A 17,912-nucleotide genomic window follows, 5' to 3' on the forward strand; every position below is an offset into this window, starting at 1 on the left:
ACCCTCTGGTGAGGAGCTCTTCCTCATGGTGACTGCAGGTGTTTGTCCTCAGAGGACAGGGAAGGCAGCTTGGCATGGCCGGAGCATGACACCTCCCTGGCAGGAAGGGGGTTGCTGTTTTGCTGAGCTTGGATAAACATTAGGAGCTAATTTATCATGCCACAGGAAAGGAAAGCACTGCTTTCCCCCCCTCCTCCCTGTTTTAAGAGCTTTTGTTTGAATTTCATCACGTGGTTTTGAGGTGCGAAGAGTGGAGAGATTTAACCTGGGTCTCCGAACTGATTACTTTGCTGTCAGCAGGTATGGAGTATGGGTCTTTCTGGATGTGTCTGCAAGTGTTATGTATCCCTAAATGGCATGGACAGGGAGCCAGACCTCATGCTGAACTCGCAAAAGCGACATCATACCCATGTAGTTAGAAAGCTCTGAGCTGCTACTGCTCTGCCTCCCGTACAGTACATCTCAGCATATCATGCCCAGGAGATAAAAGAAAGGAAACATTTTTCCTGTACTTTAATAAACAGTACAGGAAAACATTTTTCCTGTGCTTTAGTTTTCCTGTACTACAAAGTAAATAGGAGTCAGAAATATGTCAGTATTCCGGCATTTGCAGAACCTGGCAGTTCTCCTGACTTGATTATTTCATGTGTATTACGTGCGACACAGAGCATTATATGCAAAGATCTGATTATTCAGACATGTTTATAGCATTTGAAGTCCTGACCCTAGGCTGATCTGCTCTGGACTATGGAGGACTACAAACGGGGATAACAATATGGCTTCAAAATCAAACCTCTCGGCTGTTTTTGAGGTGCCTTAGAAATTCTGCTGTATCCACAGTCTGGGCTTCAAGTGTAGCATTTACAAAGCAAGGTGTCTAATGAAGGTATTTGCAGAATGTCATGTGGGAGGCATATTCCTTAACTAGGATATTCTGGATTCAAGTTCCCTCCTGGACTAAGCCATCCTTCTGGGCATAAGTGGGTACTTAGCTCTTTATACTCGAGGAGACAGTGCCTCCCTTTTATATAGCAGACATTTATATGCCATGGGAACCCACCTGAGGCTGAAACCCATTTCTGAAGAAAGTGCTTAACCACTTACATTTCCATCTCTCCTCTGAAACTTATGCAGAGAGCGATACATTTGAAGGTGACAAAGATAAAGGTGACAACTCCTTGGGGCTGAGGAAGGTCTAGAGCTAAAACCTCCTGCCTCTCAGATGGGAAGGCCAACCACAGATGTGAGGAGCTGAGAAAACTGAATGTGAGAGTGTCTGTGCCTTGTTAACAAAGTGGTTGAAGTGAAGATTAGTATATGGGGTTCATTCATATTCACTCTCCATTTTGGAATTGTGTGGTAGGTTCTTTGCTTTCATAATGAAGTGTGATTATAGTTGGTAGCTAGTATTTGGTTTTAACTATTTAAGAACAAAACAAACCTTAGTTTCCAAAGAAATTACATTTTCTCTCTGTTTGGGATGACCTGGAATGACATCTTTCAGGATCTAGGTGAATACTGAGGTTCACTTATTGATGTATTCCACATAACCTGGCTCTGAGATACATGAATATGAGTGGATGTGTTATGGTGTCAAATTGATAGAGATTATCAACTCTGTGCCTTTACGGTGTTCAGCCTTTTGCCCTTGCACTCACAAAGTCTCCACTTGACTCGTGTTAAACGTAAATAAAATCAGGCCAGATTCTTTCTACTAACATTATTAGTTTTCACTTTTTATGTGGGATGAGTTGAAGTGAAATTGTGTTTGTTCATGCAGCTGTAAATTCCACTTTATTTTTCAGCCTTGTTCTATTCTTCCTTGAACGTATTATTTTGAAGATGCTGCCTTGACAGCTCCTTAGGCTGAAGTCCTCTTCATCCATGATGGTACAGCAAAAGTAATGAAGATGAAAGGTGAGGATTTTGCCTTTCCTGCATGCACTGTCCACCTGGATTTGGACCTTCCTCAACTTGCAACATCAGTTAGGCAAAGCCAGGTCAAACAGTTCAAGCACGTCTGAACTCGTGACTCCCTAAGGATAAGGAGAAAATAATGAACTTTACGTGATGACTCCATTGCCCTCACCACCAGAGCTGACACACCTCAGGAATGTATTTGCAGGGAAGAACAATTGGGAACTCGGTTTAGGAAGGGGACTGGCACAACCTGTAAGGTCTGCTGGCAGGAGTTAGTGCTTGGCAGTGGTCCTGCCACAGGGAAACCCCCAGCACTGGGAACCAGTTGCCTATGCAGGCTCTCATGTTCAGATCTCTGCTCTATGCTGGAAATGTTCATCGCTTGTCAAGGAGTGGTAACAAGGTAATTCCCTTAAACTCTTGAAAATAAGAGTGGTGAGGCAACAGAATGGGTTGCCCAAGGAAGGGTGGTGTTGGTCGTTGATGTTGGGGGTGTTGGTCAATGAGAAAATGAACATGAGGTGGATTCAGTGTGCGCTCGCAGCCCAGAAAGCCAACCGTATCCTGGGCTGCATCAAAAGGAGCGTGACCAGCAGGTCAAAGGAGGTGATCCTGCCCCTCTACTTTGCTCTCGTGAGACCTCACTTGGAGTATTGTGTGCAGTTCTGGTGTCCTCAACATAAAAAGGACATGGAACTGTTGGAACAAGTCCAGAGGAGGCCACGAGGATGATCAGGGGACTGGAGCACCTCCTGTATGAAGACAGGCTGAGAAAGTTGCGGCTGTTCAGCCTGGAGAAGAGAAGCCTTGTGGAGACCCCAGAGCAGCCTTCCAGTATCTGAAGGGGGCCTATAGGGATGCTGGGGAGGGACTCTTCATTAGGGACTGTAGTGACAGGACAAGGGGTAATGGGTTCAAACTTAAACAGGGGAAGTTTAGATTGGATATAAGGAAGAAGTTCTTTACTGTAAGGGTGCTGAGGCACTGGAATGGGTTGCCCAGGGAGGTTGGCAATTCTCCATCCCTGGCAGTGTTCAAGTCCAGGTTGGACAGAGCCTTGGGTGCCATGGTTTAGTGTGAGGTGTCCCTGCCCGTGGCAGGGGGGGTTGGAACTGGATGATCTTAAGGTCCTTTCCAACCCAAACCATTCTATGATTCTATATTGTGTCATGAGTAGGTTTCGTAGTTTTTCAGTCTCTTTTCCAAAAGTAGTTATGGTTCCAGTCCTATAGATTGTTCCCTTCTGAACAAATTTCTGAATCCCTTGAAGCCACTGTAGTGTGGAAACGTCGGCTGGGATGAAATTCAATGCTTTTTGTCAGTGGAAGGAAAAAATTTGCTTTCCTGGTAATAAAGAAGCCTATTCCAACTGATGGAATGCAGTTGATGGTGGCTTATTTTTTGCATACTTTCATTGTTATATCTGCACATTTTATTGAAAGTTTATCATGCAATAATAGTTCATGAGGGACATCAGCTGCACGTCCCCATTTTGAGAATGGTAGGAAGTTATTTTATAAGGAGGAAGTTCTTTACTGTGATGGTGGTGAGGCACTGCAGTGGATTGCCCAGGGAAGCTCTGAATGCTCCATCCCTGGCGGTGTTCAAGACCAGGCTGGACAGAGCCTTGGGTACCATGGTTTAGTGTGAGATGTCCCTGCCTATGGCAAGGGGGTGGAACTGGATGATCTTAGGGTCCTTTCCAACCCTACTTATTCTATGATTCTAAAAATCAGCATTTCTTCACATACCTTTACCAGGTTGTCTGTAAAAGATGTTCTTCCTCCTCTCAGAATTAACATGTAACAGTCTTCTTTGCTTCAAACATTTTTTTGTGCAAGTATAAGCATGAAATCTAGAACTGTATAAAACTGTACCTACAGTAGATCAGTGGATGTAACATCCAAAATGGATGTTCTGCCACTACAGGTATAAAGACTACTCTGCCTGCAGGGCTTTATTTGAAGAGCTGGTGTCTAGACTGTTATTAACAAACAATTTCCCAGTGAAATCAGTAATTCTCAATATTGAGGGCTTTCTGCTAAAAATTAAGCAGGCTGTCACTTTGGTATTAGGCTTGCAGTGTAAATGAGAGCAAAATGAAGATAGGGCAAAAAAACTTTAATATTTCAAAAAGTTGATCTGTATTTTTTTAAATAATGAGCAAGAGGAATTTCTTTGCTTGTTTTGAAATGTTTTCAGTTTTTAAAGTCTCACTTTACTTGACTGGTATCAATTTGACTTCTATTTTTTATTACCCTCCTGAATGTTGCATTATAGAGGAAGGAAAGGATTATCTGATAACAGCACTGGGTTATACCGAGACTGTGACAACACAGCTTAATTCATAACGTTGGGAGGTTTCCTCAGGAAGAGCACGATTGATTTGGGATTTTTTTTTTGCTATTCTTTTTATATTGAAAAGTCAGATCTCAGCATTTCTACAATTACACTTCAATGGTGCATTTATCACTCAGCGTTAAATCTGTGCTAACCAGAACTCGTGACCTGAATGTACCTTATAATATTTGGCTTTTTCCAAAGTCATGTGATCACATCAAAAACATCGAGAATAAAAACTAGATTTAGACCTCATAACTTAAACACGTGACCTGAATTCACCCTAAAGGTTCAAACAGCAAAGGGAAAGCGCACAGTGTAGTAACTTTGCAATTGTAAAGATTTGTGTGTTTGGGGAAGGAAGTGTGACTCATAATGACCCTTTCTAACCAGCGCTGGGTGTTGAGGTGGTGTGTTTACAAATCGAGTGTCCCATAATCCAGTCACAAATCAGTACAACCTCTCCAGTGCAGGGACTGCTGCTTCTTGGCGTGATATCCCTCTGCCTGCGTAAGTGGCCCTTGATGCTTTGCAGAGCTTTCCACTGTAAAAGCAAAGCATAGGGTTCAAAATGCAAACGCTTTATTCATAGTGGTAACCCGAAGCGAGAGAAGAGATTTCTCTACGCTTTGCTTACAAACTCCAGCCTTCCTCATGTGCGTGCTAAAAGCTTTAGGAAAACAATCCTCCGGGATCAGAGCAGAAGCTATATAAACACAAGTGGAAAACGTTTATCTGCTGGTTTGGAAACTGCTTACACAGGAAAATAAGGAGTCTTTTGTCAGTGAAGCCAAGCCCTGTTTCCTCGGGAGAATAAGCCACAGAAGTCACATTGGAGCTGCGTTGAGGACATGGTGGCACCGCTTCCTCACAGGGTGAGGCGGGAGAGGCCTTGGGTGCTCCTGGAATCATAGAATGGTTTGGGTTGGAAGGGCCCTTAAGATCATCCAGTTCCAACTGCCCTGCCATGGGCAGGGACACCTCACACTAAACCATGGCACCCAAGGCTCTGTCCAACCTGCCCTTGAACACTGCCAGGGATGGAGCATTCACATCTTCCTTGGGCAACCCACTGCAGTGCCTCACCACCCTCACAGTAAAGAACTTCTTCCTTATATCCAATCTAAACTTCCCGTTTCAGTTTGAACCCATTGCCCCTTGTCCTCTCACTACAGTCCCAAGCCTTTGGGCAGGACGCACACGTGTTATATGAATTAAGGCTGCACATGGCTCCTTACGCTGCTTCAGGTTTTGTTCTCTGCAGCCCCAGCATGCAAGCGCTGGCACCTCCAGCCGTTTCACTCACCAGAGCCTTAGTTACACTGTTCAGTAGGTTAGGACCATCACCTCACAGCTCTGTGACACACAAACGCTGTAAGGGTGCAGATGCCGGGTACGGGCTGAGGCCAGGTCGATGGTGAGAAGGGCAAGCTGAGGCGATGGGGTGCTGAGGTGGTGGGAGAGGGCCTGAGGTGGTGGGAGAGGGCCTGAGGTGGCTGGAGCGGGCCGAGGTGATGAGATCGGGCCGAGGGCTCGGGGCAGGGCCCCGCTCCCGCCCAGCGGGCGCTGCCCGCAGCAGGCAGCGGCTGTTTGTTGTCAGGAGCGGGCAGACCCGCCCGGCAGGGCCGTGCAGCGACACGCAGGCCGCGGGAAGGACTTCGATTGCGGGGCGACTCTGGCACACGCGGCGGCGATGACTGCAGACCTGCCCTGTTGCTCAGGCCTCAGCGAGCACGCCTCCTACCCCGGGGCTCAGCGCCAGAGCCCTGGCACCCTTCCTTTCGGGCGGACACCCGTGGGCGGCGGGAGTATCGCTCGTAAGAGAAAGGAAAGGCGCTCAACACGGCCGCAGCTCTGCCTGCGCGGGGCAGCGGGACTCGAACCTGGGTCCCCGGCGGTGGGGAAGGAGCCTCCCCACGCGGTGCATTGTGGGCACGCACTGATTTATGCAGGAGCCGCGGAGGGCGCTGGGAGAAGCGGGAGGTGGTGCTGGTGGTGCTCGGTGCCGGCAGCGGGTCGGGGGTCGGCGGCAGTGGCGATCGGGGCTCTCCGGAGCGTGAAGGGCCTTTACCGCCCCCTGAGGCCGCGGCGGCACCGCCGGGCCTAGGCTGCTGCGGGACGCAGCGGCACCTACCCGGCCTCAGCCGGCCTCTCGCCGGCCACCACGGACGTGGAGGAGGAGGAGGAGGCGGCGGCGGCGGGCGGAGCCGGGCCCGGCCCGCAGCGACGCGAGTCCGCCAGGGCCTCTGCGGCCGGACTCGCTCCTGAGGGGCTTCGTTGAGTCCCGGACTCTGTGCGCGGGCTGTGGGGCCGCGCTGCCGGCGTCGCTGGGGCCTCCGGTGGGGCGAGGGGAGGCCCGGCCCGGCTGGGTTCGGCGCTCCCAGTGAGGAGCGGAGGTGGGGGGATCAGAAAAGCCCCGTCTCCTCAACCGGCATCATTGTTCGTCGGGCCTTGCCGCTGGGAAGAGGAGCGGCGAGCCCGGGCGGGAGCTGCCCGTGCCCCCGTCTGACTCCGGGGCCTTCCTCCCCCGCCTGTGCCTCCCGGCGCTGGCTCCGTTCTCAGCCGGTTTCTTTGACCCTTTTCGGCTGGGTATCTCGGTTCTGAAGCATCGTCGGTGGGACTGGCCGGGGCGAGAGCGGGCGGAGGACTAACGCAGAGGGAACAACAGGTCTCCCTTCTCGCCTTCCAGAGCGATACCAGCGCCTTGCTCTTGGGATTATAAATGTGTGAACTAAGACCCAGGGAACTGGAAGGAGAACCTCCCGCTGGAATTAACAGAAGAGGAAAGAAGGGAGGCTTTTCCAAATCCTTTACGAGAAAGCTCGTGTCGTTTTCCCATGCTGTCCGTACTCTGTTCAATAGCGCGATTGTGACCTGAGTGGAATTTAAGAGCGATGAACTGTTGAAGGTTGTTGCACCACTGCATCAGGCTGTATAAGTTTTTACTGTTCCTTTTCTTCAGCACATGATTCCTCCATCCCAGCTGTTGCAGGACCTATGGGCCATTAATAGAGGGATGGGAAGCTGAGACAGTTTATTTTCACATTCTTTTATTGTGGGGACTTGGCTGGTTAACTGAAGCTGCTGCTGCTTTTTACTGGATCTGCTGTTTTCTTGGCAGGTTTACTTGTTTTCATGTGCGCGGGGTATTTCAATTGAATAGACGTTGGACTAGAGCTGAATGGATGCTTTACGATCCAAAAGGTTTTTGGGGGTAGCAAAAGCCGACTGAAAACAGAGAAGAACTGGTACTGCAGGAAACCTGGGGCCTGTTTTCCAAGCCTTTTTATTTTATTGAGCAAGGTAAATAACGTAGTGGTGTTAAAAATATAGAGCTTATGGTAATCGTGCATTAAAATGTTACAGAGCGCTTCAGGCTGTTCCAGGTCTTTTAAAGTATTGAGAGGACCCACATTAAGACTCAGAAGAAGTTTAATTGTTTTTTAAAACGTTCCGATACGAAGTGTGACATTTAAGCCTGATAACAAACTTCGTGGTACCTGAGAGCTGACGAATCTATTTGTTTCTGATTTGCCTTAGGTTATTGCAGGGCTGTGATGTTGAGAGGCTGGCTGAAGAACTTCACGAGTCTTAATGGTTCAGTGAGAGTGTGCAGTAATTAAATCAGTTTGTCTTCACCAGTCTTTTTAAAGACTTGATGTATTTAACCTCTTGTAAGGATCTGTTAGGGTCTCTTAAAAGTCCTTCAAGGTTAACAATAGTACAGTGCTTAATTTGCATTGTTAGCTGGATTCGGACTCTGCCTTTAATTATTTTTGCTTACCTTTTCTTCTGTTATCCACAGTGATAGCTGCTGCCACTTCTTAATGAGGTTTTTTGTTTTTTATCTTCCTTTACCTGTGTATCACCTGAATTGGACTATTTGGATTTACCACTAATTTACATGCATCACTTTTACCATAGACTTTCTACAGCCTGCATAAACTCAAAGTACTGTTTGAGATACTATCTTTGTATGTTCCAAGCAGATAATGCTTTTCAAAATATGCAGTGTAATCACTTACTAGCTTAAGTCTGTAATTTTTGGTGGCACGCTGCACACCTTATCTCTGTTTTTCTTTAAAGAGCTCAGCAGCAGTTTACTTTTAACAAAAATATAAATCCATTAAAATGAGATCACAGTGTGAAACACAGCTGTAAAAATCTGGTTTTGCAAGAAGTCACAGGATTCTCATTATGAAGCCATGCCTTGATTAAATGGGTTGTAAACCTTTTCTCCCTCGGTCTTAATGAAACAGTGGCAAACTCTAAGGTGTTGGCAACCTTTGCTGGTGCTATCATTGGGAAAGCTAAGTTAGTGTTCTGGGTAGTATCCCAAGCTCTTTTGCTTAACCTGTTTAGATTTGTTTGACTTAGAAACTTATGGTCTTTGTTTTGTCTTATTTTGTTTCAAGATGATGTGTGAGGTGATGCCAACCATCAGTGAGGCAGAGATTCCCTCTGGGGGAAATGGAGGCCATGGTTCAGGTTCCCCGTTACAGTCAGATGCTGATTCCCATTTTGAGCAATTAATGGTATCCATGTTGGAAGAAAGGGATCGCCTTCTGGAGACACTAAGAGAAACTCAGGAGACACTAGCGTTGACCCAGGGCAAGCTACATGAAGTTGGTCATGAGAGAGATTCGTTGCAGAGACAGCTCAATACTGCACTGCCACAGGTATGGACATTTTGAAAGGAAGGTACCTTTTGATAATACTTGCATTGTTTGTGCTATTTTGTTGGCTTTTTTGTGTATTTAATTTGCTGGAGAGTTACATCAGAGGCAGATGAATCTAACTTGGTACTTTGCTGAAGTATCTGTTGGTGCTTGCTCACTTGGAGAAAGAAAAGCAAGGCAAGGAGGGAACATCAGCCCTTTCCCTCCAGTATGCTTTCTTTGTTTTTGGCATTTCTTTGGCTTAGCCAGAGTGTGAAGCCGTATCTACATTCTTTTGCTCAGTAAAACTTGATGGACTTTCTCCTGTCACTGTTTTTAATGTTTTTAATTGCCTGATTTGTTCATGTACTTAAGACTGGGAAAGAAAGCAAGCCATTCTGTTACCATTATGGACTTCAACTTAAAAACTTGCTAAGTTTAAGACTGCTACCTTGTGAATACATGCTCAGTGGTCATGGCATCAAAACACCACACTCATGGTATTGAGTGTAGTGTTTAAGTCATTTAGTTCCTTTTGGACTGACTTCTGGAGAATGCAGTGTACCAACATGCAACCTGTAGTGCTAAATGTGTTACGCAGGGCGGTAGTGTGTAGTTAGAAAAAGGGATTAGTGTCTAGAGAACTTCTCTGTTTTTATTGATTCTAGTTAAGAAGAATACAACTGAACTTTGAACACTTGGAAAAGCATTTGGTTGTGGGCAAAGCAGAGACTGCTTTCAAGTGTCAGTTAACTGTTGATAACCTTGCACTTTCTAGTGTGGTTGGTTGTCCCAAACATGTCATGTTGATGTTGTACTTTCATATATTATGCTAAGAATACTTATTATTTTTACAAATGTTTACATAGCCTTAAATATTGTAGTTACTGTTGATACCCTTTAAAACAACAGGTTTAAACCCTTCTGCTTCCACTGCTCTCATTATCATATAATTACTGTATGACCCTTGGTATGTACTAGCAATTACTAAGGGAGAGAAACTAGGAAGTAATACATGTTAATCTAGTTGTGTTACAGTGGTATGATGGAAATCAGAAAGGACAAGTTTCCAACCTTTGTTGCTCCCTGGGTTAAATCATGTGCTGCAGGCAAAAATCATTCACTGTTGTTTTTTGGTTGTAATAATTGTGGCTTCTCTTTAGCTGTCATGTCAGGTACATTAATGGATGCCATTAACCAATTGCATGATCTGTAAACTTGGAATTTGTGGCTGGGTAGAATCACCCAAGCTCTGAATTGTACTGTTCCTCTTTTCCCTTTTCAGTTCTCAGCTTTCCTTCCTAAATCTAGTAAGCTGCTTAGTTTTCAAGTAAACACTTCTTTCTAAACATTTCTAAAAGATTAATGCAGTTAAAAACAATTCCCATCTTCAGGAATGTCATAATTACAGAGTTTCACATGAAATCTGGAGGAGACCAAGTCTCAGTTGAGTTGAGAGAGAAATTTTACTGCTATGTATATACATATACAGGAGTGTATGGATTTTTGTAGATTGCTGTTGAAAACAACTGTTGGCTTAGTGTGAAACTATGACACTCTTGTCCTTTGTGCTGCTTGAGCTCAAATGCTTGTGGAAAGTGATAATTGATGGGCTTTCAAAAGGCGAGAATGTTTTATTAGTCTTGCTTCAATCAGAAGTAACTGCTGTATTTGACAAGTTTTTGTTATGGTGAAGAGTCAGTTGCTTCAGAGGTGTAAATTTCTGATGAGGAGAAACAATGTCGGGTATTTGGGTTTTTTTGAGCTCTAATAAGTGTTCCCTGGGAAAACTCTGCCGTGAGGGCAATATGTGAAACTACTCAAACTTTCTTGTTAATTATTTCAAGCTGAGCATTCTTTTGAACTACTGCCTCAAATGACCTGTTGTTCAGCTGTGGATTGCAAGGAGCAGTAGAAGCAGGAGAACTTTAAATTTACTGACAACTGCGCTGTATTTTTCTTAGGGAAGAAGAGATTTAGTAGTGTACATTCTCCTAAGGTTAGAATTATAGAATAGTTAGGGTTGGAAAAGACCTTAAGATCATCCAGTTCCGACCCCCTGCCGGTGGCCAGGGACACCTCACACTAAACCATCTTGCCCAAGGCTCTGTCCGACCTGGCCTTGAACACCCCCAGGGATGGAGCATTCCCAACTTCCCTGGGCAGCCCATTCCAGTGCCTCACCACCCTCACAGTAAAGAACTTCTTCCTTATATCCAATCTAAACTTCCCCTGTTTGAGTTTGAACCCGTTACCCCTTGTCCTATCACTACAGTCCCTAGTGAAGAGTCTCTCTACAGCATCCCTATAGGCCCCCTTCAGATACTGGAAACTGCTCTGGGGTCTCCGTCCAGCCTTCTCTTTTCCAGGCTGAACAGCCCCAACTTTCTCAACCTGGCCCTCCTCTGGATTTGTTCCAACAGTTCTTTTATCATAGTAGTTTTCAACTAATAGGTTCCCTTTAATAGATCACAGGTTTAATTGTGAAGATCTGTTCAGTTGTACAGATATTAGTATAATTGCATGAATTACTAAATCGCTATGGAACCAACATATTCTTTCTCCCTCAGACTTGGTATGTAGCTTGCCGCACATCTTTGTAGTTGATTCTGGAGTGCTTTGTCTTAAGGAGTATTGAGTTGACTTGTTTGTGTGTCTGCTTTTCCTGTTTTATATATTTAGCTGAATCAGCCAGTTAGACTGTTCTGATGACTGTTGGAAACCCCTTGTATAAAGGGAGGAATGCCAGATTGATTTCTTCTGTGCCAAAACCACTTCTCTGTTTTTAGTATCAAGGCACTCAATTTTTAATGGCATCCCTGCACTTAATTCCTGACATTCTCTGAGGTTCTCTTCCTAAGGAAGAGTCTCAGACTGTTCTGTACGTAGTTAGACAATGGCAAATGGGTACTTATGTATTTGCACATCTTGTAGATCATAAAAGTGAATGCAACTTGGTCTGCAGCAGTGATATGCGTTTTTGAGGTGCCAGGGAAGTTTACTTGTCTGGCATACCTGTTGTCTGGTGGTCAGCCAGTAATTTAAAGCATCAGCTCTAACTCACATAAACCCATTAACAGCTGTTTGGAGGAAGGAGATTTCCCATGTGGATGTCTGGTTTGCAGAGAGAAGAGCATTCTAATCTTCTATAGGTGTACTTTATCTGTGACATTTACACAGAGTAAAATTGACTGTGTGGTTGTTTTTGTATGGACAGCTGGAAATGAAACACATCGATGCTGTCTTGATAGAATAACTGGATTCTTGGCAATGCTTTTTGTTTTCTGGGAGTTACCTTCTATTACAGATTACCCCAGTCAGACTGCACTCTGACCTTGGAATGTGAACTTGATGACATGAAAATGCTGTGCCAGAACTTAAAATTGATTTTTATTCTGCCTAGAATTTTCATAGGCAAAAAAACCCCAACTTTTTTACTTTGAGAACTTAAAGAAGTTTTATCTTTAATGTAAATGCATTCAGTTCCAATTTAATTATGGTCTTAGTGGATTGAATTATGCCCTTCACGTGCCTTTTAGAGTGTGTTCTACAAAATTCTAAAGGCAGGCTTGTGTTCTTAATCTGTGAAACGTACAGGATGCTACTGCATTTAGAAGTAAACTTTTGAAGTTAGAAGAGGTTTAAGTGACTACCAGCCTCTTGCTGTTGAGGTGTTGCAGAGTAGGGTTTGTCTTGCTGGTAGAGTTTAATGTAGACCATAGAAGCATCAAATCGTAGAATAGTTTGGGTTGGAAAGGACCTTAAAATCATCTAGCTCTAACACCCTTGCATGGGCAGGGACACCTTCCACTAGAGCAGGTTGCTCCAAGCCCTGTTCAACCTGGCCTTGAACCCTGTCAGGGATGGGGCAGCCACTGCTTCTCTGGGCAACCTGTGCCAGCACCTTACCACCCTCACCGTAAAGAACTTCTTTCTTATATCTAACCTGAACTTCTCCTGTTTAAGTTTAAACCTATTACCCCTTGTCCCATCACTACAGTCCCTGATGATGTTTCTGTAACTGACAACAAAATGTTTGTTTTGGATGGAAGAGATGAGCATTTAAGTTACAGAGACTCTGATACCTAGCACAAATAAAAGTGCAGCTGATGAATTCACAGCAGCTTATATCAGGATGACAATTTTAATATGTAAGCTTATAAAACTCTTAACAGATGTAGACATGTTATGTTTCTGTAATACAGCAACACTAAGATCATCTTAATGCTGCATTTCAAGTCTTTTTGTCTTAAATTTATACTACTTTGTTTTCATTCCTGTGCAAGGTAAGTAAAACCCTTTGTTGGAGACTTTGTGTGTAAATAAGAACCTTGTACTGTAATATGGAGGAAAAAAAAAAAGCTGCCTATAATTTTGGCTTGGCTTTGGCTTTACTGGGTTGCCCAACATGTCTTAATTGAAAATGAGTCTGCAGCAGGCCATCTTTAGTTGCTTTCTAACTATAGGAAATACCTTACCACTACTGCACATTTCACTTAAAAATAGCATGTGTTTGTTTATATTTATATTCAGTTAAAGTCGGGTACATCTCTATAGAATTACCTTCCTCACACAATCTCAGAAATACTGTTCAATGTCTCACATGAGAAATATCTAAACACTTGGTCCAAGGACTGTGCTGGTATTGTTTTATAATGGTGAGCTGAAGGATTTAGTTGCCATTTTAATAATGGTGGTGTTTGGATTTCCTCCAGACAAGTTTTAAGTAATACAGGATGTCCTAGATGTGGAAATAAGGTTTTGAATTGTACATATTATGAAGAACACAGTTGCAGAAAGTACATTAAGGAGAGGGCTTGCCAAACTTTGCAGCAGCTGAAGTTTCCTTAGCATTTTAAGTGCAAATCCATTTCCAGTGTTCACAGCTGTTCAGCCTTGAGGTGACATAGCTTTTACTTCTTATTCTTGCAAGATGTAGTACTGACTTCTAAATAAAAGACATAAATCTCAGCAGAGAGCCCAGTGTCCACGAATGATAGTGATCCAAAAGGTTTTCAGGTGTGCAAGTGTATGTCAGAGGAGATGCATCTTCCACTTCCCTCATCCCATTCTGACAGCAAAGATCAGCCTGACTCTTTCCAATTGCCTTTTCAGACAACTATAATCTTAGTCTGTGTTGGGTTTCAGTTGTTAAATCTTACTTGGCTCTTGCTGTTAGTCAACTACTGGATAGATTTTTTTATCTACAGTAGTTTAAGTCAGATGGAAATAGGAATTCATGTTCAGAGTTATTTACTGACTGTATCAATAAACCTCAGCTTGCCTAACATTTCTTTGTATTGAAACAGACAATTTCTTGTCTAAAACTGTAAGAATATCAAGTTATCTGAAAGTATGCTCTATGACTGGTCAAAAAGAGGAGTAGCTGCACTTAATATAGTGGAGTATATTGAGGACCAAGTCTCTAGCATTTGTTCTGACTTCTTGGTTTCTCATTTAGAGTTTTGGGTGTTTTACTGAAACATCCCACCCCTACCCAGCAGACTTCTGCTTGCCTGTTGTTAGCAACTTGCTGTTTATACTGTGCTTCAATTTATCTTGCTTGTGAAAAGACCTTCTAGGTAGATGGAATTTGGAGTTAGGTTGAAGTTTTCTTGTATTTGAGGATGAATTTCAGTGCTGTTATGATGTCCCATCAATCCCTTGAATAAAAAGACTGTGCAAAGCCTAAACCTACTGTTTTTCCTTCGTTTATTTGGAGGAAGAATGTTTTGATGACTCTACAGAAAAGCTTTTTTTGTTTGTTTTTCATAGGGTTATAGCTCTGACAGATGAGCTGGTGATTATTTTTTCCTACTCTTCTGTGTACAAATGCCTGATGATGGGTTTATTAATGTTTGTTAGTCTTCACTTGCAGTCTAACAGCTGTATGTAAGCTTGGGTGAAAAGAGCTATGATCAAAACAAGCTGTTCTACAATCTTAGGGTATATTTGGAACCAGGTGAACTTCACATATATCCACATCTATGTTAACTTGCCCATAGCCACTTGTACAACAGGTAGTGTTTATTTTGGTATTCTGAGAATTCTTTGCTTGCAAGCCCTTGCATTTTTCTCTCCTCACTAAATACTACTTTAAAGGTGTTTGCTAGCAAGGCTTAAAGATTCAGTGTGGCTGCATAGTTGGAATTTCCATCTGGACTCTTGGGTATTTTTGTTTTTTAAAGATAATTATGAATTAAATACAATGTTCTCCTCTCCCATCTCCCTCTTAGAAGTTCCTAATGTTATAATATCCATTGGTCTGTGACTTTAGTTTCTGCTTTCTGGTATTTATTTATGAGAGGTCAGTGTTGGTTTTACTCACTACAGGATTTGATATTAAAATTAAGAGTAGATGTTTGTGCTTTGATATATGTAAATCCTTTAGAGGTAACAATGTTGTCAGAGAACTTGAATCATTAGGAGAGAACATTTTAGCTGTCTATTAGTAATTGTGCTTTATGCTCTTCCTATGTTATCACTGTGTTCCAGAACTCAAATAACTAAGTGTGAAGTTTATTATTTATGCTTTTCTAAATTTTTCTTGCTTTAAAGGAATATGAAAGAGGTCTCCAGTTAAGCTGCTTTGAGCAATTTAGGGAGCTTAAGTCACTTTAAGTCTGTAAGGCTGACTGGTGTCTGTTGACATATATTAGAGAATACTTACCATAATCTCTTGCTCATATGGATCTTGAGCTACAAATACTGAGAAAGGATAAATGTACATTGTGTGTGTGTCAGGTAATCTGGGTGTTCATGACTTTCCAAGTGTATTTTTTTGTAAGCCTGCCTGTGGAGTCTCCAAGTGTAAATGGGGAAATGGATGGCAATTCTTGCCAGGAAAAATGTTTTCATATTCTCCAGGCTGAAAGAAGAATCATTATTGTGCTGTTGAGTGGAGTGAGGTTTTTATTCAACTTGGACTTTTTCACAGGAGTGCATGGAAATAGTGTTTCTGCATCTTGTAAACTCCATCTAACTGTGTAGTGAGTTGAATACGTATCCGTAGGTCACATCAGGAGATTACACTGCCAATTGGTATAGTCAGAATTGGAGGACTGTGATTACAATACTAGATGAAGTTAATGCTCAGTTTCATTCTGGTATGTTGTTTCTCTTTAGGTTTTCTGTAACCTGATGTGAAGAGTTGGTTAACTTATTTTTTTTCCTGTGACCTTTATCTATTTCAGACTTTACCTTGGGTTTTGTATAAGCTCTACTGAGTATCAGCTCCTTTTCTTCTTATGGGCATGACAAGGCTCTGTGGCCTGCAGCATTTTTAAGAGAAGCTTTGTTGCTTAATCTTCTGTTATTCCACAGTGGCTAGCCTTGAACTTTGCCCATGTGTTTATGTTCACGTCTACTCAGGGTATGGTTTTTGAGGATAGTATGACAGTCTTAACAGGAGTATGATTTTTAGTTGCATCTGAAATATACTATGACTTTTGATGAGTACACATGAATAAGAACAGTCACCGTATCTCTTCCCATAGCTCATCTGGTTATGTCTTCAGAAATATAAATGTTAAAGAAATGGTATTTTGTTTTAGAACTTCTGTGAAGTGCTCCAAGATTCCTTAATGTAAAGATCCTCACACTGCTGATATTAGGCATAATCGGGTATCTTCAGGTCAGATCTTAAATGAGGTCCCCTTGTTTAAAGGGCTGTGGCGAGGAAAAGCTTGGAAAGATAGAAATGCACATCCTTCTAGTTTTATTGAGGAGAAAAAGCTTCCACTTGGAAAAGAAGCGTTTTCTATTTGTTGTGATAGGAAAATGGACAGGCTTTGATTTTTTTTTTTTAACTTATTTGTTATTATTTTACTTTTTAGGGTTTTTTCCTTCCCCCTCTGTAGAACAGCTGTCTATGTTTGGGTATGCTCTAAGTCATGCTGTGTTGTGCCTTACTCCTCTTCCTAGTACATGGCAGAGTTTGGTGTCTAACTCTGTTTCACATCTAACTGTCTGGAAGTATTCTGAAGTGCAGTGTTTGCTTCTTTTAATCCTACCACCCATATAGATAGGGGAACATTGTTTTTAAATGTAAATTTACCTCTTTATAAAGAGTTACAGGGTAGAATACATGGCAAAACTGAGTGAAGAATGTAGACCATGGGTTAATAGAATCTGTACTATTGGAAGAAGTGGGACTCTTCCCACCTTAAATTCACAGACCACTGCACAGTATAAGGATATAATTATATAAGCTGGATAATTTACATAGCTTAAAAAACAAAACCAAACCACCTTAAGATGTGCAGTTTAAACAAAGAATTAGTGTTGACCTATACAAAGTTTAGACTGGCTTGATGTATAGTTGAAAGATCTCATTGTGAATGTTCATGTAAGGAAACGACCTTGCAGTTGAAGTTTATTAATAGTTGCCTTTTTAACATTGACAATTTCCTGTACTGAGAAATGGTGTTTGTTTTGAATGACATGAAAAGGAATTTTGGCTGCCCAAGTCCTTGGTGTAAATGCTAAACCTTTCTTTCATGTGGAGAGGGCTCACTCCATAAAAAGGATCATAAAATCCTGTTATTTTACTGGGACATTTTAATGCTCCTGGATCCATGGTTATCTCGGTAAATAATAATTTTATTAAGCTGTTTTAGCACTATTTCTGAACATGATCATGAAACCAAAAAGGGAGAGAGGTATCTCAAAGTGGAATTGCTTGCTTGTTTCATTGTGTGCTGCTTGATGTGAAAGCCTGTTTGCTGTGTAAATCATAGTTGTTTTAAGAAGTGGAAAGGGAATTCTGCTGCATGCATCTGAAAGGCTGCCTGCCTTGTTCAGTGGCAGGGTTTAAATTGTGGATTTGAATTGTGGATTTGAATTGTGGATTCGAATTGTGGATTCTCAAATGTCAGACGTGAGTCTGTCACAAATAATTTGGCAATATATGCTTTGACCAATAGAATGTTACAGTCTAGACTCTCCTCTTCTTTGCACTGCTATCCATAAATGGGAACCCCTGTAGCTGAAATG

At 42.7% G+C, this 17,912-nt stretch overlaps 2 protein-coding genes across 12 annotated transcripts in view; both read left to right on the forward strand.

Annotated features, from left to right (window-relative positions):
• Positions 1-5,531: 5,531 nt before the first annotated feature.
• LOC130598888 (alanine and glycine-rich protein-like) lies at positions 5,532-6,528 on the forward strand. Its single transcript, XM_057408781.1, has 2 exons — positions 5,532-5,677; positions 6,213-6,528. Exons 1-2 carry the CDS (start codon positions 5,532-5,534, stop codon positions 6,526-6,528), a joined length of 462 nt encoding a protein of 153 aa, XP_057264764.1.
• A 58-nt stretch (positions 6,529-6,586) lies between these two features.
• The window catches only part of PPFIA1 (PTPRF interacting protein alpha 1), a 60,489-nt gene continuing 49,163 nt past the window's right edge, over positions 6,587-17,912 (forward strand). For 6 of the 11 annotated variants that reach the window (XM_057408757.1, XM_057408753.1, XM_057408758.1 and 3 more), the window contains exons 1-2: positions 6,589-7,563; positions 8,676-8,939. In XM_057408757.1, the coding sequence (XP_057264740.1) occupies positions 8,676-8,939 (264 nt within the window). In that variant the 5' untranslated portion in view covers positions 6,589-7,563. Of the gene's footprint in view, positions 7,564-8,675; positions 8,940-17,912 lie in introns of all 11 variants that reach the window. The other 5 variants (XM_057408751.1, XM_057408752.1, XM_057408759.1 and 2 more) reach the window with 3 other exon arrangements.

This window comes from Pezoporus wallicus, unplaced genomic scaffold (genome assembly GCF_028554395.1).
Source record: "Pezoporus wallicus isolate ANWC-B61680 ecotype Strahan unplaced genomic scaffold, APGP_CSIRO_Pwel_v1 contig_6382, whole genome shotgun sequence".
Taxonomy (NCBI): Eukaryota; Metazoa; Chordata; class Aves; order Psittaciformes; family Psittacidae; genus Pezoporus; species Pezoporus wallicus.

What these genes read in the sequence shown, in the direction of transcription:
- LOC130598888 (XM_057408781.1), top strand. Translation starts at nt 5,532, where the DNA reads ATGCAAGCGCTGGCACCTCCAGCCGTTTCACTCACCAGAGCCTTAGTT. An exon ending in GGGCTGAGGCCAGGTCGATG is followed by an intron (nt 5,678 to 6,212) that starts GTGAGAAGGGCA and finishes TGATTTATGCAG; the next exon opens with GAGCCGCGGAGGGCGCTGGG.